General features: G+C 45.0%; 1 protein-coding gene across 1 annotated transcript in view; it reads right to left on the bottom strand.

Moving 5' to 3' along the window:
• The window catches only part of POLB (DNA polymerase beta), a 129,246-nt gene that overhangs the window by 24,336 nt on the left and 82,123 nt on the right, over positions 1 to 22,787 (bottom strand). Inside the window, exons 11-12 of the mRNA XM_078666218.1 lie at positions 16,446 to 16,532; positions 11,168 to 11,229 (exon numbers count right to left, since the gene is read on the bottom strand). Coding sequence (XP_078522344.1) covers positions 11,168 to 11,229; positions 16,446 to 16,532 — 149 coding nt within the window. The remainder of the gene's footprint in view (positions 1 to 11,167; positions 11,230 to 16,445; positions 16,533 to 22,787) is intronic.

Genomic DNA, 22,787 nt, shown 5'->3' with positions numbered 1-22,787 from the left:
CTTGCCTTTACTAGAGCGACTGGGGCTTTGCGAGATTTTGCTAGCAAAATAGGGGGAGACCTGTCAAGCAGCTTATTACCATCTATAAAGCAAAATGTGTAGCAACGGCTATCTACGGGGCTGGACTCTGGGGAATTGACACTATAACATCTATCCAGAAAGTTGAAAACCAGTTCCTAAGGTACTTGCTAGGGATCCCGAAGTCAACGTCTATTTATATGATCCATATAGAGCTGGGGCTACCGTTTATTTCTGACGTAATAAAGACTGAGCCCTTTCTCTTATGGCACAAGATTTGGACCACCACAGAGACAGCTTTTAACCGAGAAATAATTGTTGACAGTCAAAAACTAGATGGGGCTAAACATAAAATGGTTGTCATACGTTAAAAGGTTTTGCTTTGAAATTGCTCGCCCAGAGTATTTTACTGACCCTCTGAGCTTGGAGCATATTACCCGGAAAGCTTTGAGAAAGCTCCTAATGGATCATCTAGAGGCAAAAAGATGGACTATTCAAAAATCTCATAAAACTGTCTTGGATTTTCAAAGGATTACCTTGTCCCAGGGTCTACAATCATACCTTTTTTCTGACATCACTTGCTTCTCAAGAATGCTCCTCTCTAGACTCAGATTGGGCTCTTTTTTTTCGGCTTATTACTTTCCCCTCCTGCAATGACTGGTCCCGAAATTTGCCCCTTTGCCCATGTGATGACATTTCCCCCCAATCCAATATTCATTTTATATTGCTTTGTAAATATTACTTAGTCCACAGAAAATCCTTATTGAGACCATTATTGAAGACCTGGGGTCTGCGGTCCTGTAAAGATGTTTTTGACCGATTACAACAATTGGAGAACAGGGACGTGATATTTACTATGGGAAATTTTTTGAAATTGCTGCTAAAATTCAGAAATTCGTTAATTTAGGAATCTGTTACGATGAGACATATGGTTTTGCATAAATATTTATCGTACTTGTATTGTTTTTATGGAAAATGTAACCCCTCTGTTCCTTGAAACGCATGTTTCTTTTATGGATTTACATTTGCTTTTTAACTTTTAATTATAAATTGATTGATGTAATGTACGCTTTTATGATATCCTTGTGATAATCGAATAAAGCTTATTTTGAATTTGAATTTGATGTCCCATACATCTAACTCACCTTCTGGTTTACCTCCCTCAGATCTCATGGCCTATTGACACAGCGATCATTCGCACCTGGCCTAATTGGGGCTTAGTTGCCCATCTTCCAATTTAAATCTCCTGGTCATAGGAGATCGGTGATTACTTTACCAGGAACTATCTTATTTTTAGTCTACAAGTAAATGAGTTTTGACTTCACATCGCATGGTGTATACCGACACCAATGTCGCAGCTGTCATTCTCAGGCCTTCTCAATGTTTTCTGCTAGGATGTGCCTTCATATTGGGATTTATCAGCCCGCAATGCCGCGCTGATCTCTAGACCCAAGATTTGATTCGCTACTTTAGGGTCATTCAGTAAGGCCTCCTGGTGCCCTTGCATGTTTCGCCGACCCTTATTAATCGTGTTCACCAGGGTGCCACTACCCCCGATGAGGCAGGCACCTTCCACGTTGCTGAAATCTTCTTGGTCTCATGTGATTCACTGATGTATAGTTGAATTAGGCACTAATCATGCCGCCGAGACCCTTTCTTAATATTCAAATATTTCTACAACTTTTTGGTCTTGTGTGATTTCCTCATTTATACCTTGATTGGCATGATAATTCTAAATAGCTTGTCCCTCATTAGTTGAGCCTGGAAATGTTAAACATTATATATTGACATTATTTCCAGATCACTTCATGGATTTTGAACATTGCATTGCTTTACCCTATAGATATCACATGCTCACAATTCTGTTCTGATGAAGATCTCAAATTGTTGAGATTGAAACGCCATTGACCCTTCTACAACTAAACTCCTTTTCTTGAATTAATTATGTAAGGAGTTTTTGCTCTTATTTTCAATGTGATGTATGCTTTTAAATTTTCCTTATCCCACCACATCACTTTCCTTATCCCACCACATCACTTTCCTTTTCATTATATTGTGAGCACTAGGTATATAATCCGCTTGTAATGATATGGTACATTTTGCAAAATAAATGAACTGCCTTACAAAGTTCACATGTGTCCCGTCCTATACAGGTTTTCTAAAAAAGTTCCTCATGCCACAGGATTACCGATTGATTCGCTTCTCTGAAAATTTCTATCTGTACCAGGACCGAGTGGCTTTGTATGAACCATTGTCTCTTACAAAACTATCTTATACCCAGGTTCGATAATAGGGGTCCCTTGTTATGTAATCCAAACAGATTGTGGCCTGAATAGGCAATATGTTCTTGAATTAGTCCAGAGCACCCAGGTTCTTCATTAAACAATAAATGCAGGTAAGTAACTAAGTTCTGAGCACACAAAGGTCTTAAGCGTTCAATACTGCCAGCACACATTACATGAAAACCCATGCAGTCATAGGCAGAATGCGCTGCCAGTAGGTATTGTATTGTCAGAACTGGAGAGGGTGTAATAGATTGGTTATGGAATTCGGGGTTATGAGGTCACATGTCTGATTGTTTTTCCATCTTAAAATTGTAATTTGCAAGTCAGCTATTACTTACTATGTGTAATAAAGCATCGTATTAATGTGTCTAAAAAGGGCTGTCTGCGAGCAGGCATTTGAGAAAACCCCCAGTCAGCTTGGTTTTTTTCCCTACTGCGGCAGTTCGTAATACTGCCTTTTGCATTGCCAAGAGGAGTCCTTGTTTGTATTCCAGTATTGGGAGTTTTTGTCGCCTCGCAACACTTACTAGGAATTAACATTTTCTGATGTAACTGTCTGATTGTCCTTGTTGGAGAACCTCATTTCCACGGTCTGAATTAAATCCACCACCTCATGCCATCTGACAGAGGTGACAACCAGGACATTTTGTTTGGGGTCAGGGATATCAAGTTTTCATGCTTAATTTGACCAATTGACAAGTAGGCCCGCCCCCCTGCAGAATAAACTCTGGTAGCACGTTTACAGTACCACAGTATGGGTCTGTGAAAAGAGATTATCTGCCATCAAGGCAAGGTTTGTATCCATACGTGGAAGTTGTTTAAACTTGTATATATGATTCATCAATATAAAGACTTTACCATCACATCGAGCCCTCTAACGAAATGCAGTGAACTCAGCTCAGCTTGCATTACAGACAGTGGCTCCAGTATAAAAACATGTAATTGTTTGCCAGATTTAAGGCCTTATAAAATGCTCTTGGAATAGTCCCTGATTATATACAAAAGCCTGAAAGTTTAAAAAAATATATATAATCCCCAACAATCTCTGCCTTTTCACTACCACCCACCACTCTGTGCCTCCCGGTACTCCGAGTGCCTCCCCCCCCACCTCCCAAAGTTGTGTTCACTGTACTCTATAAGACATGATTTGGAGGCATTCAGAGAGAGCCACACATATCCATATATTTAAATAACAGTATATTAAAACATCTCATGGGCCTGTTTTTCCAAAATGTATTATATTGCATTGCATCAATTTGCATTTGTCGTGGCAATCATTATTGTCAAACTAATTGTATGATTAATTAAAATACAGATTCTGTCAAGAATATTTTGGACTGACAATAGTCCTCTACATCTGTTTAATGAAAAGTCAAACCTTTGTTCTATGTACAATCAAGTATCCAGGTTCTCTCTACATACGTTGGATAGCCCTAGTTTGACATAAGAACTTTCGGGATTACAGTAATAGACCTGGGCATGGGCCTCCTTTGTTGTAATAGCACATAAACCACTCCCATCTAATAGGAAGATTGGATGTCATAGGCATATCAGGACTGTGATGGAGAACAAATGAGCACTTGTTAGATTATATATTGTACATACAGACTGAGAGACCGCCTACTGCTAGAAAGCCGAACAGTGTTGTGGAGCTAATTCCTAAAATGCTAGTTAACAGCAAACAGTGGGAAGCCAGTCCCAGCTCAGTTACCTGTTTCCACCCAACACAGGTAATTTGCACCAGTCTCTGCTAGGCCAGTTATTTCCAAATCACATATACAAGCAGTGTAAGAGAAAGTCTCTGTAACAACAGTGGTTCACTATCCCATAGTCTGCGGCTTGACCCCTCCCCGGCTCCAAGACTAAAAAGATAAATAAACGTTTGTATCCTTGGGATTTTTATTAGCAAAAAAGCATCACAGCCTACTGGAATTTGGACGCAGCTTTTACTCGTCTATCGGTTTGTGCCCAGTCACCCTCCCACCTCTTCTTTCATGCTGTGTCTCTCCCCCTCCCCCTCCTCTTTCCCTCCTTCATTCGCTCTCTACTTCCCCTGCTCCTCGAATCTCTCCCCTTGCCTGCTTTTTCCCTTAAGCATATGCCCTTATTGTTTGTCTCAACTGAACATGTAACTATGTAGCTATGCTATAATAACTGTGTAACCTTTGTAACTATGTAACCTGCAACAAAGGTCTGATACTCATGTAAAGCGCTCTGATACCTCTGGGTCTAGCCAGCGCTATATAAAGCCTTTCAAATGAAATGAAAAATAGCCAACTATTGGCTGGTGGACGCCGGACCGCTGCTGCAAGAATGGTTGAGGAATATTTAGGAATGGCCGCTGGCCGTGTAAAGACGAATGAGGGAAGTGCGCACAGATGAACAGATGAGAAACCGTTGTCGGATGAGGGCTGAACTTTTATGATACTTGGTGACCCCTACACAGGTGGAATCATTCCTCGAGGAAGAGATGGAATCTCAGAACTCCACTAGAGGGCTTACCTCCTTGACAGAAACTCAAGACGATTCCCAGTAAAGATTGAAAAAGCTTACCCCAAGAACGTTTCAGTTACTACTGGGGCCTAGATCTGCTCTTATACTCAGGAATGGTATATAACTCTTGGTGTCATCATGCACTTTCAACCTGAGAAATGTATTTGATCGCTGTATCCCTACAGACACTGTACATGTTTTTCAAAATCAATGTAATACACACTTCTACTCCGCCATATGTTTTATTTTTCTGTTGAGGCATGTTATACGCTTCCCTATCGTTAGAATTGCTACTGGAAAGCATAGAAATGAATGAGAAATGAAAAGGAATATGCTACTTACCAGTATGCATCTGTTCTTGGCATAGAGGGCTGCAGAGTGGTACATTTTTTAATAGATCGCCATCTGGTGTTGGGCTCGGATGATTGCACTTGTTTTTCTCTTGGAGAAGTCTTTTGTCGTCACAAGACCGATGACTCCTCCTTTGGGTGCTAGTGCGTATGGGCATCGGCTCCATCCTTAGATTGTTTTGCCATAGTAGGGTTAGATGGAGTAGTATAATAGAATACAGAAATAGATGCCCATGTAAGTGTATCTAAATAAGATAGTGTTGGAACAGACACAGGTTTCCGGGGAGGCAGGGAGGGCATGTACCACTCTGCAGCCCTCTATGCCAAGAACAGATGCATACTGGTAAGTAGCATATTCCGTTCGAGGCATATGGGCTGCAGATGGTACATTTATGAATAGATTATACAGCAGTTACCTCCCTAGCGGTGGTCACCAGTGTCTGTTGCAACAGTTTGAAATAAAGTTTTTAGTACAGCCTGGCCCACTCTAGCTTGTTGTGTTGCCTGCACATCAACACAGTAGTGTTTTGTGAAGGTATGTGGTGTAGACCAAGTTGCTGCTTTGCATATGTCATCTAGGGGAATGTTTCCTAAGAATACCATTGATGCCCCTAGTTTACGTGTAGAATGAGCTCTAGGAGGAACAGTTAATGTTCTCTTTGCTCTTATGTAACATATTTGTATACATTTTACAATCCACCTGGCAATGCCTGCTTTAGACATAGGATTGCCCTTATGTGTTGGGGAAAACGCTACAAATAGTTGTTTGGTTTTTCTGAAAGTTTGTGTTCTCTCTATGTAATACAATATTGCCCTTTTGACATCTAATGTATGTAGGGCCCTCTCTGCTACCGTCTGTGGTTTTGGGAAAAAGACTGGTAGTTCCATTGATTGATTGATGTGGAATGCTGAAATTACTTCGGGTTTGTTCTAAGAACCACTTTATTCTGGTGTAACTGTAGGAATGGTTCTTGTATTGTCAATGCCTGTAATTCACTCACTCTCCTGAGGGAGGTAATGGCTATAAGGAAGGCCACCTTCCATGTAAGGAATTGTATTTCACACCTATGCAAAGGTTCGAAAGGTGGTCCCATTAGTCTGGTGAGTACTATGTTGAGATTCCAGACCGGGGAAGGTGGTAGTCTTGGTGGAATTACTCTTTTGAGGCTTTCCATGAATGCTTTAATTGCTGGCACTCTAAACAGGGATAGATGTTGCCTGTTTTGCAGGTACGCTGCTATAGCTGCAAGATGTACTCTAATGGAGGTGTAAGCAAGGTTACATTGCTGTAAGTGTAGTAAGTAGCAAATAATATTTTTTGTGGATGCGTCCAGAGGGTTGATGTTGTTACTGTTACAGTATACAGCAAACCTTTTCCACTTTGCTGCATAGCATGCTCTGGTGGTGGGACGTCTCGCTTGCTTAATGATCTCCATACAGTTTGGAGGTAAATTTAAGTATCCAAATTGTAAGACCTCAGGAGCCAGATCGCTAGGTTCAGTTGTTTGGGATCTGGGTGCATTATTTCTCCATGGTTCTGTGTAAGGTGCATGGGTAAGATTCTTAATTTTTGATGTGGCACCTGTGAGAGTTGCAGGAGCGTGGTGAACCACGGCTGTCGTGCCCACGTGGGTGCTACTAGTATCATGGTCATTGAATGTTGTTGCAGTTTTCGAACCACTAATGGAATTAGTGGGAGAGGGGGAAAAGCGTATGCAAATTTGTTGGACCAATTTATCCATAATGCATTGCCCTGCGACAGGTGGTGTGGGTACCTGGATGCGAAGCTTTGGCATTTTGCGTTCTGATGAGTGGCAAAGAGATCCATCTCTGGTTGTCCCCATCTTTGGAAGAATGGCTGCAGTATTTGGTCGTGCAGTTACCATTCGTGTATTTGTTCTGACTCTCTGCTTAAGATGTCTGCTATCTGATTTTGAACTCCTGGTAGGTGTTCGGCTAACAGATAGATGTTTTGAGGAATGGCCCATCTCCAAATTTCCTGCGCTAGTCTGGATAGTTGGAGAGAGTGCGTCCCCCCTGTTTTTGAATAGAATACATTGCTGTCATGTTGTCTGTTCTGATCAGGACAGCTTTGTTGAGAATCTGCATTTGAAAGGCTTTTAATGCTAGAAACACTGCTAGTAGTTCTAGATGATTGATGTGCAGTCTTTTTTGCTGTACACTCCATCTTCCCTGTACTGTATATTTCTCCATATGCGCTCCCCATCTGGTGAGCGATGCATCCGCTGTTAGCATCACTTGTGGAATTCGTTCTAGGAACGACTGCCCCTTGGAAATGTTTGTTGTGTTCCACCACTTCAGAGAGCGATGTGTGCGGTCGTCTACCAACACCAGATCTGTAATCTGACCTTGAGCCTGATTCCACTGTGTTGCTAAACATTCTTGCAGAGGACGCACTTGTAGTCTGGCATATGGTATTAGCAGTATGCAAGAGGACATCATCCCTAATAGCTGCATGAACACTCGAGCTGTTAGTGAGTGTTGTGGTTAAAATCTTTGAATCAATGTGAGCATTGTTTGAATCCTGACTGGATTGGGGTATACTTTGGCTTTTTCTGTGTCTATAGTAGCCCCTAGATATTGTTGAACCTTGTTTGGTTGCAGATGGGATTTTGTGTAGTTCACCGTAAACCCTAGCTGGTGCAGCAACTGAATTGTCTTTTGTGTGTTTTGAAGACATTCTTCTTGTGACTTGGCCTTTATTAGCCAGTCGTCCTGGTAAGGGAAGACATGTATTTGTTGTCTTCTTAGGTGAGCTGCAACCACTGCTAGGCATTTTGTGAACACCCTTGGTGCTGTTGTGACCCCAAACGGAAGGACTTTGAACTGATAATGTTGTCCTTCTACAACAAACGGAGGTATTTCCTGTGGGCTTTGTGAATTGGGATATGAAAGTAAGCGTCTTTTAGATCCAGTGTAGAAAGAAAGTCCCCTTTCTTCAGTAAAGGAAGTACTTGTTGGAGCGTGACCATGTGGAAATGTTCCGAATTTATGTATGCATTGAAAGGGCTGAGGTCTAGTATTGGCCTTAGAGACCCGTCTTTTTTGGGAATTAGGAAGTATAGAGAGTATACTCCTGTTCCCTGTTGATGTTGTGGAACCTTCTCTATGGCATGTTTTTGTAGTAGTGATAGTACTTCCTGTTTTAACAATGTTAGATGATCTTGACTCATTGGACGCTGTTTGGGGGGATGTTTGGTGGGGTAGTTGTGAGTTCTAGGCAATAACCATGTTGGATAATTTGTCTTACCCACCTGTCTGATGTGATGTTTTCCCAGACAGGTAGGAACTGTGATAGACGTCCCCCGACCGGTGTTATATGGTCTGGGGGGAGCTGTATGAAGTCACTGTTTTGGGGTAGGAGAGTTGCGGTTGTTGTTATTTCCGCGACCTCTACCTTTGTTGTTGTTACCTCTGTAACTGCCTCTAGAATTACCTCTGGGTGATGTTGGTGTAAAAGAGGTTGATTGCTGGCTTGTGCCTGTATTCTTTGATCCGCCTCTATAGGTGGACCTACGAAAGGAACCCCTTTGAGTTGGCTGTTGCAATGCTCCCATTGACTTAGCCGTTTCTGTGTCTTTTTTCATCTTTTCTAACGCCTCATCTGTACCTGAGCCGAAAAGTGTTTTCCCCTCAAAAGGCTGGTTCAATAAGGATGTTTGTACCTCTTGTTTGAACCCTGAGACTCTGAGCCATGCATGTCTTCTTAACATGATACTGGTGTTTACGGATCTTGCTGCAGTGTCTGCTGCGTCTAAGGCGCACTTAATGGAAGTGTTAGTTATTATCTTCCCTTCTTGTATGAGCTGATCTGCCCTTTTTTGATGTTCCTTAGGGAGATGTGTAATGAGTTTTTCTAACTCATCATAATGAGCTCTATCATAACGTGCAAGTAGCGATTGCGTATTAGCTATATACGCCAGCTGTTTGCCGCTTGGGATGCTACTCTTTTGCCAGAGGCATCTATTAACTTGGACTCCTTGTCAGGAGGAGGAGCTTCTCCTGTAGTTAATGTGTTTGCTCTCTTACGAGCGTTTGTGACTACTAGCGAGTCCAGAGGTATTTGTCCTTTGATAAATATTGGGTCCTTTGGGGCTCCCTTATATTTTTTATCAATTCTTGGGTTTAATACCCTAGCCCTCATAGGGTCTTTGAATATGTCTGATGTGTGATTGAGGAGACCCTTAAGCATTGGTAGTGTTCCTGATGTTCTTTGTGCAGCAGGTAGTGTTTCTAAAAGGAAATCCTCTATTTGAGGTTCCGCATGTAAGTCTACCTTGTGGTATTTTGCTGCCCTATTAATTAACTGTGCAAAACCTGTATTATCATCAGGTGGTGAGGGTTTTGAGGGATACAGTTCAGGGTCATTATCATTATCTGACACTGCGTTATAATCTTCCCATGGGTCTGCGTCTTCTGGGACAGTGTCGTCATTATACCTAGGAAGTTCCCCCTCCCCTGTGTCACTTTCTACATCTGTTTGAGGTGTAGATGGCCGTGGTGTAGAAGGTGGAGGAATAGCTGGCATAGTGTGAGGAAGAGGAGAAGAGGGTGTGTCTTTAGGTTGTGGAGAGAGGGGAGGAGTTGTATTTGTCCTCATTGTTCTCTTTTTAGGAGGAGGAGCTTTGTCGTCCAACTGTTCATTCTTCCTCTTTTTAGGCAGTTTTGTCACCACCTTGCCAGTTTGCGGATCAATAAACAAAGTCTTTTGTTTTGGATCTGTCTGATGCTCCTGTGTCGGTACTGAAGTTTTTGGTTCCGAAAGGTGCTTTTGCTTCTGACTGTCAGTGTTTTGTGTTTTCGGCACCGAGAGTTTGCTCGAATCCGATCTTTTCGGTGTCGAGGAAGTCTTCGACGTCGAAGCATGTTTCGGTTTCGACATGGAATGTTTCGACTGCGAGCTTTCCTTGGTATGGAGCTTCGATGTCGATGTCGATCGCTTCTCGGATCCAACATGGTGGGAGGCCGAGTGTTTTGGTTTCGTTGCCGAGCCCGAAGGCGGGGCGTCGGAAACTTTTTTCGGTTGTCTGACTGGGCTTGAAGGCGGGGTCGACACCAAACGGGGTCGGTTTTTTGGTAAAGGGACGTCGTCACTCACGGTTTTATGAACGTCGATTTCTTCGACACCAGACTCGCCCGCTTCCGACCCCGACTCGTCCTCATCTTCTTCTTCCTCTTCGGGGTGCTGGGCCTCGAACAGCTCCGGGATTGCCTCTGACTGCATTCTCGACGCCTCGTGTCTTCGGGCTCGACGGTTTCTAATCGTCGACTTGGAGGAGAATGCCGCGCAGGCTTCACAGTCCCTGGATTCGTGTTCAGGCGATAAACAGAGGTTACACACCTCGTGTAGGTCCTTGTGTGGGAACTTAGCACCACACGTTGGACATTTTTTGAATGGAGTCCTTTCCATGGACTCCGGGCTGGACTACGTCGCGATAGGCCTCCCGGTCTCGTCGACGTAGAAGTTGGAAATTTTGTTGTTGACGTCGAAGCGCGTCGAAATGGAAATGTACTCGCGCTCGATAACAATACCGTCGAATTGGAAAGGGAATACGCGCCGAAATATAACTTTTTTCTCGAAGTCGATCCGGAGCGCTTCGATCCTCATCCGAACCCGATGGCGGAAAAAAACAATCTAAGGATGGAGCCGATGCCCATGCGCACTAGCACCCAAAGGAGGAGTCATCGGTCTCGTGACGACAAAAGACTTTTCCAAGAGAAAAACAAGTGCAATCATCCGAGCCCAACACCAGATGGCGATCTATTCATAAATGTACCATCTGCAGCACATATGCCTCGAACATATATATATATATATATATATATATATATATATATATATATATATATATATATATATCTTTTAAAACAGGACATAATAATGAGGATCTAAAGGACCTGCGCATACATCACAAGCACAGAACCGCACAATACACCTTCACTAATCCTGCAACAGGCACACCTCTTACGCTGAAGTCAAAGAGCAAGAAATTCCTTTACCTGATGTCTAACCTGCGATATGGATTCTTCACTCCATTTTCTGCTTCTAGCTGGCACACCCCCTAGCAAGGAAGAGACAGAGTTACGTTTTTAAATCAATTACATGAAAGCATGGCACAGGGTCTGAGGTTTGGGAGGAAGACCCAAAAGGGGCAGGCAGATCTTGGGCATCAATTCTTAGCGCTGGACATTTACAAGCACTATTAGCTCAGAGGCATGAGATCCAAGGACCACAAGGTGCAGAAGAAAAGGTTACTTGCTTTTAGCAGTATTTCTGCAGTTTCTTAGTCCATTAAAGATTCACATGATTTGCATCCTACTGCCAAGCAAAGGTTTTTTAATATCCTCAGCAGCTTAAAAAAGTTAGCAAGGGGGCATGGCACAATACCCCTTCTAAACATATTCTGAGGGAACATTGTTCTTGCTCACATCTCACCCACGTTCCCTCTTGGAATACAGGATAGAACTATATGTAAGTCAAGAGCTAGGCCACTAACCTGGTCAGTGTGACTGCTCTCCCTGCGTAGCTCCACCACTAAGTGCTGCCCTCTGAACCCCCTGACCTCACAGTTTGCTGGGTGTTTGAGGCCCTCCTCCACCTGCAAACATCTGCCTGCACCTCATCCCTGGTGGTCCAGTGGGAGAGCACTCAGCTATTCTGCTGTTCCACCTATCAGCTTTTTTTCTCTGTGTCCTCATTTCTCTTTTCCCTCTTTGCTTTCTCTGCTCTTTTCTCTCTTTTTTCCTATCTCGCCCTTTCTCCCCGCTGCCCCAGCAGCCCCTTCCCCCTTCCTGTGTGTCCTTCCCGCTCCCGCACCCCAGCTGACTGCCCTCCCCCCGAACCCTACTTAATGGAGGCTGCTGTGCGGCTGCGCAGCGGCAACTTTAAAGGCAAGCACATCTACGCCCATCCGCGACCCGACTGCGACCAGCGCCAGGGACCCTGGTCCTTCGACCCGCCTCTGCTACGACTCAAGCACCCTCCAAGCTCTCAAACCGGGATGCAGCAACAACTACCAACTTTCAATGCCAAGCAACACCCAAGGCCCAACATCCTGTCAACACTGCTGCTGTACCTTCACCCACCTCTGGGCCCTAGCAGCAGCCTCCAGCCCACTGAACATCACAGCTCACAAAGCTCCTCAACATGCACTCCCTACACAAGCAAGCCATAGAAATCTAAGACGTCCTCAACACCCACACGCCGACATCACCTGCCTCACAGAAACCTGGACCACTGCCAACACCGCACCAGACATCGCCACAGCCATTCCCGATGGATACAAGATCCTGTTGCAAGACCTCCCTACCCGCCCAGGAGGAGAATTCACCATCGTTCACAAAAGCACCCTTATGGAACATCTCTACTTCCAGATCCAGACCAACCCTAAAACGACTCTCCACGGAACCTTCATCTACAGACTGCCTCTCCCCGCGATACTTTCATCTACACCATCGCCGACCTCATCGTAACCCACACCCTTGCCTCTACTGACTACATCCTACTTGGAGACCTAAACTTTGGCCTGGACAACCAGGATGACTCCAACACCACAACTCTTCTAGAGAACCTCGCCAACATAGGACTGAAGCAACTGGTCACCGCTCCCACTTACACAACCAGACACACACTCGACCCAGTCTTCACAGAAGGAAGCAGTGTCTCCTACATCCACACCATAGAAATCCTCTGGACACACAACCGTACTGCATCCACTTCTCCTTCAGAAAACCCACCGTACACAAGCACATCCACAGTTTCCCTCGTAGAAGCTGGAACAAATTCATCAAAGACCAACTCACCTCCACCCTCATCAGCACCCCACCACCAGTGAAATCAGACGATACCATCTCTGCTCGCAACTTCCACAGCTGGATCATGAACTACAGCAACACACTTGCTCCCTTCAAGAAAGCCACAGGACAACACATCAAGAAAGCAAGCTGGGTTATCCCTGCACTCCAAGAATCCAAGCGTTCCTGCCGACGACTTTGAAAAGACATGGAGGAACAACAGAACCCCAGAAACATGCACCACCTACAGAGCAGCCACCACAGCACACTACCAACTCATCAAATTCACAAAGAAGAAATTCCTCCAAGAAAGAATACTCACCAACACCCACAATACCAAAGAACTCTTGTCCATCATCAAGGAATTTGCCATACCCTGCAGCGAAACAACAGACGTCCCATCTTCACAAGACCTCTGCAACAGACTCAGCACCTTTTTTCACCTCAAGATTAAGATGATCTACCACAACTTCGACAAGCAAGACCTCTGCACCGCTCCAGCTCCTACCCCCAGTGACGCCACCCAACAGACACTGCTCACTCGGACCCCGGTCTCGACAGAGGACACCCTAAAGACAATGAAGAGCATCCACTCCAGAGCACCCTCAGAGCCCTGCCCACCCCAAATCTTCCACAGAGCTGCCACACCCATCGCACCTGAACTACGCCGGACAATCAACTGCTCCCTCGAAACCGCCACATTCCCTGATGTCTGGAAACACACTGAAGTCAACCTCCTCTTGAAGTAAGCCTCCGCAGACCCGACGGACCTCAAGTATTGCAGGCCCATCTCCTTGCTTCCATTCGCAACCAAGGTCATCGAAAAGGCCATCAACACCCAGCTAGCAAACATCACCGAAGCCAACAACATCCTATACATCTCCCAATCCATATTTCTCAGCAACCACAGCCCGAGACCGCCCTACTTGCCGCCACAGACATCTGCTTCCTCCTAGACCAAGGAAAAATTTCAGAGCTCATCATCCTGGACCTTTCAGCTGCCTTTGACACAGTCTCCCACAGCACACTAGCCACCAGACTCCACAACGCTGCCATCCGCGGAAAGGCCCGTGACTGGATATGATCATTTCTCACAGGCAGAACCCAGAGAGTCAGACTACCGCTCTACCTCTCGGAACCAACAGAGACCAGATGTGGAGTGCCCCAGGGATCCTCACTCAGCCCCACCCTCCTCAAAATTCACATGGTCCCCATCGCAACCATTGTCAAAAACCACGGGCTCAACATAGTCTCCTATGCCGATGACACCCAGCTCATCCTCTCCCTCACCCAAGTTCACAAGGCATAACTTCCAAGAAGGGATGAAAACCGTTGGCACCTGGATGAAGAAGAGCTGCCTGAAACTCAACAAAACAGGAAAACAAAGTCCTCATCCTTGGCTCCACCGCCTCTGCGTGGGACGGCACCTGGTGGTCCCCTGCCCTTGGAAGGCCTTCCGCTCTGGAAACCCCCCTCCACCCCCCCCACCCTGACAGACCACGCACAAAACCTTGGCATCATACTTGACTCATCACTCCCTATGTACCACCAGATAAACAAAGTATCCTCAGTCTGCTTCAACACCCTCCGCATACTCCAAAAAACATTTAGATGGATCTCATCAGAATCCAGAAAACGGTCATGCATGCCCTCATCAGTAGCAGACTGGACTACAGCAACGCCCTCTACGCCGGAATCAACAAGAAACTACTGTGCAAACTTCAGACCGTCCAGACCACCACAGCCAGACTGATCCTAGATGTCCCCTGTCACAACCATATCACCCAACACCGCCGCAACCTCCACTGGCTCCCCATTGAAAGAAGAATAACCTTCACACTCCTCGCTCACACATACAAGGCCCTCCACAACATCGGACCTGCATTCCTAAACAATCGCCTCTCCTTCCATGCACCCAAGAGACACCTCCGATCAGCTGACCTCTCTTTAGCTACCATCCCACCCATCTACAAGACCAGAACAGAAGGAAAGCCCTTCTCCTACCTCACAGCCAAGGCCTGGAACGACCTACCCCTCCACCTCTGGTAAGTCCCTACATTGCTCCAGTTCAGGAAGGACCTCAAGACCCGGCTCTTCGGATGACCCCAGCACTCAACGGAGCCACAACACCTCCCCCCTAGCACCTTGAGACCCTCAAGGGCGAGTAGCTGCGCTTCACCAACCCTGATTGATTGAAGACTTTAAAGTTCAAAGGAACATTTTTGCTGTCTCTGATGTTTGATTTTAGAAATATTAAAACTAAGCATTTCTTTTAGGATCCTATGGACACATCCTCCCCCATTCATGTCTTATGTCCACCCATATCGCAACATCATTGTGTGTGCCAAAATGCCTAGCAAATGGTATTAAATCATATCGACTAAACAGTTTAACTGTGGAGGATAACACCAAAAGTTGAGAACAGAATACAAGACATACCTTTTACAGATTTCAAGAAAGAAGGTAAAGAACAGCCTCTAAAAACGTTACCCAAGTATTTGTTTTTGTTTTACACCTCCTACATCTTTAAGAGGTTATATGATAGAGGCATGGCTAAACCAAGCGTGCCTCTACTGCCCTGACTAAACAAATGCGTGTGAACAACACATTCCTTTACCACACATGCCTTTACTATGTAATTTTGTGGTAAAGGTATGACTGGGAACGGGGGGTGTGGTAAAGCTCACACTCAAGGCCATCCGCCCTAAGCGCTAAACACTACCCTGAACCTACCTTGAGCCTTACAAACTACCCTGAACCCATGCCCCGAAAAACTAACCCGACCCCCTTGAGCCCTAAAAACTACCCGACCCCTCCATAGCCATCAACACTACCCCGACCCTAAAAACTACCCTGACCCCCTGACCTCTAAAAGCAACCGGACACCCCCAACCCTGAGCCCTAAAACTACCCCAACCTTTAAAAACTAGCCCCCAAAATAGCCTGAGCCCTAAAAAATACTCAGACCCCCCAGCCCTAAAAATACCCGCCCCCAGAGCCCTGAAAGGAAACCCAAACCTCCAATTTTAAGCCATAAAAACTACGCAAACCCTAAAAACTTCCCATTACTCACCCTCAAAACTAATCCCCAGCCCTACATACAAGTCTGCATCCTCTCCTGATCCTTCCTCCTCGTGCAAATCTCCACATCTAGACCATGCACTGCATAAACCACACATATGCAAGGTTAAGGCATATGCATGGTTACAGCAAGCATGATTCAGTTTGTGGGGAAACGCACACGTTGCTCAGCCCGCGACGTAAAGGATGTTTCTCTCTTTAAGAGGTTGGTGTTCAGGTAAAAATATTGGCTTAGGTTTGGTCAACATGCTTGCTATATTACTCAGATCCCACTGACACTTAATTTGTTAATAAGAACAATCATATAGAAAAATCATCATTTTTCAAGGTACATTCCACTTTCAGATTCCACTATATAACTGTTCCAATAGAAATAAGCTTTACTTGTTGCCGGCAGACTTACCATGAACTTAGTGTCTCCTTTAGACAGAGTGTCTGTGATGAAGCCACACTTCTCTAGCTGGTCAACAACGCTATGTAGAAGTTTTGGCTGCAAAATATCAGGGACATTAAATTAAAAAGTACAGACAGCACAATGTATAACAAATACATACACAGCTATTTGTACTTTATGCAGTTGTAGAGGAATCATGTAATCGCATGTAGTACACTAACAGGGCCATCACCTTCTATGCAAAAAAATCCAAGGCAAATTATGGCTGAAGACAACGGGTGGAGGCTGCTTAAACTGCATCAAGGAAGGGTGTAAGTTCTAGCTCCTGATGGTTCAAGATACTGCTGGGAAGGCAAACTGTTCTCAAAGAGGAATACATCTATACAAAGTGGTTTATTTATCTGAGAAACAAGCACTGTTAATGGGTCCTTTCCTAAACTACAATGGCAGATGCTTTAGAGCAGAGTTCTTCAATCTGTGGGGCGAACCCCCCCCCCCCTCCCTCCCCCCGGGGGCGCAACACCCTCTCAGTGAACTCCACTGTAAGATTGCTATAAAGATGAGACGGACAGAAGTGAAAGGATGAAGAATTTATTAAGTACAGGAGGGAATACAGCTGGGAAAAAGTGGAGTGGGGAGAAGGTGAGGGAAAATGCCGGGGACGCTGGGGTGACGTCACTTAAATACACATTCCTAACATTCCAAAATGGAATGCATGACGTAAGTACATGAACATAAATAATGCACTATAACCAGAGAGTAAGGTCGCCGATAAGGACCAACATTATTAAATCACAACATCTCCCTTCTTTACACATTGAAGATGACAATCTTGAACAAAGTCATCATAACATTTAGGCATTCTAACTTGCCTACCACTTCTGGTCTGAGTGATTACACCACCCAGTCCAGGAACACTTGTAGGGTCACTGTCCAGTCTGGTCTGAGTAACTATACCGCCCAGTCTAGAAACACTTGCAGGGGCACTGTCCATCTCCCTCCTGCTGTGACTCCGGTCTAGGTTACTGTCATATTTCCAATATTTGACGTGTTACAACTTTCCCCCTCTTCTGCAGAATAATGTCTATCAGAAACATCGTCCCATTCTAGAATACTCTTATTTGCACTATCTTCCTCTGCTCCTCTTCCATTCATGATTATCTTCTCTTGAAATCTTTTTAGTTTCACCACATCATCTTTGCTTCGCCACCCCTTTCCTTCTAGATATACTGCTCCTCTGGAAGCATCTTGCACTTGTACAGGATTGCTGTAGGTTGACTCTCCTTTTGCCACCATGAACGGTTTCTTTGCTATCACCCAGTCTCCACGTTCTATCTCGTTTACTTTCGTTTTGTTGACTTGATCAGAATATCTTTTGGTCTTTTCCTGTTTGCTCATAATGCTCTCTCTGACTTGTAGCTCGCAATCCTTTATTTTTTCAACTTTTCCTTCTTTCTTAAAACAAAGATCTAATCTTTCACTGTTCCCTAATCGATGGGGCACGACGTGCCCATACGTTTGTAATTTCAAAAGAAAGCTAATTCCAAGAGCTGAAATCCTTCAGCTGCTGTGAAACCGAAAGCGAAACATTTCAGTTCTTGGATCAACTGTGCTGGGATGGTTGATTCTTCACACAAAGGAAGCAAAGTTTCTCTTTAAATGACATTAAGTATGGGCATGCCTTGCACTCAGGGTTTGCCTAGAAAAATTCCAAAAGTGCACATTTAATGTAGCAATTTTCATGCTTGTGTAATGCATTGTGCTTAAAGAGCACACTTTTAAGGCAGATCTTTCTTTATAATAGGTTGAAAACAAATGGCTTAGGGATCAAATGAAGGGCAGTTGGCTCATGCTAATGTGGGGTTTGGCAGCTGAGGTTCCCTCACATGAGAGTGTAATCAATTCAGCAACTACCATTTTATTTGTAGTAAGTGAATGGAATTCAAGTGGAAATGGTGCTGGGAGACTCAGATGGCAAATAAAAGAAAGTAAGAACTTTGAAGAAGGCCATATTCGTGGGTGACATGGTTGACATCCTTTGAGCATGTGGCCCTTTTTTTTTTTTAACATTTACATGCACCAATTGTGCCATGCTCATTTTGTGCCGGTAGCAAATGTGCAGTTATGTGAATTCCAAGCGTGGCTACCTCGCACAATTTGCAGCTGTCATATTTTGCCCCCAAATAAATGCTTCACAGTGATCTCGCAACAACGCGCTTCAAAAGTAGGGTTTCTCCAGTCTTGCGGAAAGGCAGAAGAGAGCGTTTGATGATGGGAAATTTCAGCAGCCTTTCCATACCTGTGTCGAACGAAGGATTTATAGCAATGTACACAACTCACGCCTTATATTTATTTCTTACTTTATCACCTCTGTAAAGCACCACTTGTTGCCTGATTAAATAATGTCTACACTTTATGCAGCATACAATTATATAGTAATGCAATCAGAAAAATAAAGGCAATGTACACAAATGACAACATGATTAATGTTGCAGCGCATAAGCGACTGGGCCAAGGGTGGGTCTGGGGCCAAGGGCGATCTTACAAACACTGCTACTAAATAGTCCATTCCTGACCTGACTCCAATGTGGGCAGCGCTCCCTTTATATCTGAGATGGCAGGTGGTGGCCCCCGGTACTCCTTTTTAGGAACCAAGAATTCTTTTTTAGCATTCAACTTTGATCAAGAGCAAGAGAGAGCAAAGCAGAATAGGGTGAAACAAAATGGGCAAGAAAGCTGTGAAAACAGCGACAAAGGGATAACGCAGGTATAAAAAACAACCTGCAAGAATGAGACAGAGGCAGAAATAAGAGGGTGGAGGAAGAAGGAGGCGTGTGTTGGTTCGTTCAAGACTCGTTAGTCCTGCTATACAGTCGCCCTGGCAAGAGCCAGTGCTGGCAGTAGTGACGTAATAAAAGCTTTGGCACCTGTACTTTTATTATTATTATTATTAATTAAGCACTGCCTTTGGGCATCCACCATAAACCCTTTCAGCCTCTAACATTCTTTTCTACTATCTGCTTAGACCCACTCCCTAGAGGCACACACATCAGTCGCGGCTGGTGCAGGCAAGTGCGGTGAGGAAGTGGAGTGGGGCAGGGGACCGAATAGGTTTCCTTTATTTAATTTGACCTATTCTATTGTCTATTCCCTGCCGCCGCCCCATCGCACTTACCTGCGTTGGCCGCCACTGTATTTACATGCATTGCAATGCTGCCAGTTCTCTGTGCAGCTGGACCAAGATTCATTTGATCACCACAAAGTCTGTCAGACAACATTGCTCTGGAGTAAAAAAGGCAACATCATTCAGTTTTTATTAGTTCTATTTTTTAAACATAAGCCTGACGTGTCCTAAACCCCCATTCAGTGCATAAGCCTTAAAAAACAAGAGGGGGGACTAATTAGCATAAGCAATGCGCATTGGTGTCACAGGACATCACAGGAAGGGATGTCAGCAACCTGTGAGATCCTTGTAAAATAAATGTGCTAGCCTTTCCTTCCTTGCTTGCTGTGGAAAGAAAGGTATTTACCTGACTTGAGGGTAATTACTTCGGAGGTGAATGGGCTGCTCCAGATAATAATGTCCCATTATGACTCAACTGCATACGTAAAACCCTAGTAAAAATAACTTGCACACAATTTATCTTGGAAACATTTGATTTGGACTGTTTGATACGCCTCTGTCATTTAACCACCCCCACTCACAAACCTACGGTTTACTAAAAACTCTTACTCTGTTTAACGTTATTTGCCTGATATGGCCTGGGATATGCGGATGGCAGTCAATTATGTAGTTTACCAGATTCCAGAAATGTCTGTCAGGTGGTGGTGGTGGTGGTGGGGGTGGTGGTGGTGGGGGTGGTGGTGGTGGGGGTGGGGGTGGGGGGGGGGTGGGGGGGTCGACATCTAAAAAATTCAGCTGGGGGCTCAACCTGAAAAAGTTTGAAGACCTCTGCTTTAGAGGGTGGTTGAAACAGACCATCAGAAATATCAACACACTTCCAGACCATCCTTGAAGTCTCTAAACCAGTCCCTTCTACCAGAGAGCAGTGCTTCTGACACGAAATTTACACTCTATTTACATTTCAAAGCCCTAAGCTCTCACAGGGAAAACTGGGGCCGTAAAATGTTTTTCTTCGAGGTATGTTCCTTTGGCCTTTATGTAGCAAGTCTGAATACATTTGACTATCCATTGGGGAATGCCGGATTTTGATATAGGGTTGCCTTAATGAGGTGGAGAAAAGCCTACAAAGTTACTTTGTGTTTCTGAAAGTGTTAGTTCTATCTAAATAGAACATGAGCCCTCTTTTTACATCAAGACTATGAAGAGCTCTTTATGCTACTGAAACAGGGTTAGGAAAAAAAAGAGAACTCAGTATTAGTTCGAAGAACTAGTTTGTCTCTATGTATTTGGAAGAATATTTCTTCTAAGGTTAAAACCTTGAGCTCACTGACAAGTCCGAGTGAAGTTATGGCAACTACGAATGCCACTTTCCATGAAAGAAATTGAAGGGGGCATGAATGAAGAGGTTCAAAAGGTGGACCAATGAGTCTGGTTAAAACAATGTTACGGTTTCTAAAGGGTGCTGGAGGAACCGACCATAATAGCCTTAATGAATAGGATTTTAAACAGTGAGGGATTCTGTCTGTTTTGTACATAGGCAGCCATAGTGGCAAGGTGTAATCTAATGGAAGGCATTTGTAAATTAAGTAAGTAGCAAATAATGTCTTACACAGTGGCTTTCATTGGGTCAATTTGTTTAGGTTGGCAGTAGTAAACAAACAGTTTCCACTTTGCAGTATAACATGCTCTAGTTGTGGGTTTACGTGCTTGTTTGAAGAATGTTCATACATTCTTCAGGGAAATTAAGATAACCAAACTTTATGACCTCAAGTGCCAAATTACTAAATTGAGAGATTTGGGATCTGGGTGTCTGATTTGTCCTTGATTCTGAGTAAGAAGGTCTGGTCTGTTGGGGAGCTTCTCGTGAAGAACCACTTGGAGATCCAGCAGTGTTGCGATCCAGGGATGACGCGTCCAAGTGGGAGCTACTCAAATCGTAGTGAGATGTTTGCCTGCGTCTACGAACCAGACAGGAAATGAGAGGGAGAGGTGGAAAAGTGTAGGCAAATATTACTGACCAGCTGATCCATAGTGCATTGTCCTTGGATAGAGGACGTGGGTACTTGGAGGTGGAGTTATGGGCATCTTGCGTTTTCAGCTTTGGCAAAAAGGCATATTTGAGGAAAAGCCCCACTTCTGAAAGTAGAGAAGGAAGACTTGTGGGTGGAGTGCCCACTCATGAGTCTGTTGCTGCATCCTGCTGAGGAAGTCTGCAAATCCTGGTCTGCTCCTGGCAGATATTCAGCCAATCAATCAATCAGAGCATTTGTAAAGAGCACTACTCACCCGAGAGGGTCTCAAGGCGCTGGGGGGGGGGGGGGTAGGGGGTGCTGCTACAGCTCGAATAGCCAGGTCTTGAGTAGCCTCCTGAAGGATAGCAAGTCCTGGGTCTGCCGTAGGAGGATGGGGAGGGTGTTCCAGGTCTTTGCGGTGAGGTGGGAGAACGATCTGCCGCCAGTGGTCGCCCTTCGGATGCGGGGGACGGTGGCAAGGACGCGAACGGCAGAGCAGAGCTGGCGGTTCGGGGTGTAGAAGGTGAGTTGTCTGTTGAGGTATGCCACTCCGGTGTTGTGGAGTGCCTTGTGTGCATGGTGAGGAGCTTGAAGGTGATTCTCTTGTTGACAGGAAGCCAGTGCAGGTCACTCAGGTGGGGTGTGATATGGCGAGGGATGTCGAGGATCAGGCGAGCAGAGGCATTCTGTATGCGTTGTAGTCGTTTCAGGAGTCTGGCCGAGGCTCCTGTGTAGAGGGCGTTTCTGTAGTCCAGCCTGCTGCTGATCAGGGCGTGAATGACCGTTATTCTTGTTTCGGTGGGGATCCACCTGTAGATCTTGCGGAGCATGCGGAGGGTGTTGAAGCAGGAGGACAAGATGGCGTTGACTTGCTTGGTCATGGAGAGTGTTGAGTCGAGGATAAACCTCAGGTTGCGTGCGTGGTCGGTGGGTGTCGGTGAGGCTACCAGTGAGGTTGACCACCAGGAGTCGTCCCAGGCTGAGGGGGTGGAACCGAGGATGAGGACCTCCGTCTTGTCCGAGTTCAGATTCAGGAGGCTGTTCTTCATCCACTCGGCGACTGCCTTCATTCCTTCGTGGAGGTTGGTTTTGGCGGTGTGGGGGTCCTTGGTGAGGGCGAGGATTAAATGGGTGTCATCGGCGTAAGAGATGATGTTGTGGTCGTGCAGTCGGGCGACATGGGCAAGCGGTGCCATGTAGACGTTGAACAATATC

Source organism: Lissotriton helveticus, chromosome 11 (genome assembly GCF_964261635.1).
Source record: "Lissotriton helveticus chromosome 11, aLisHel1.1, whole genome shotgun sequence".
Classification (NCBI taxonomy): domain Eukaryota; kingdom Metazoa; phylum Chordata; class Amphibia; order Caudata; family Salamandridae; genus Lissotriton; species Lissotriton helveticus.
Note: the sequence above shows the minus strand (reverse complement) of the source record. Positions and strands in the feature narration are given on the sequence as shown.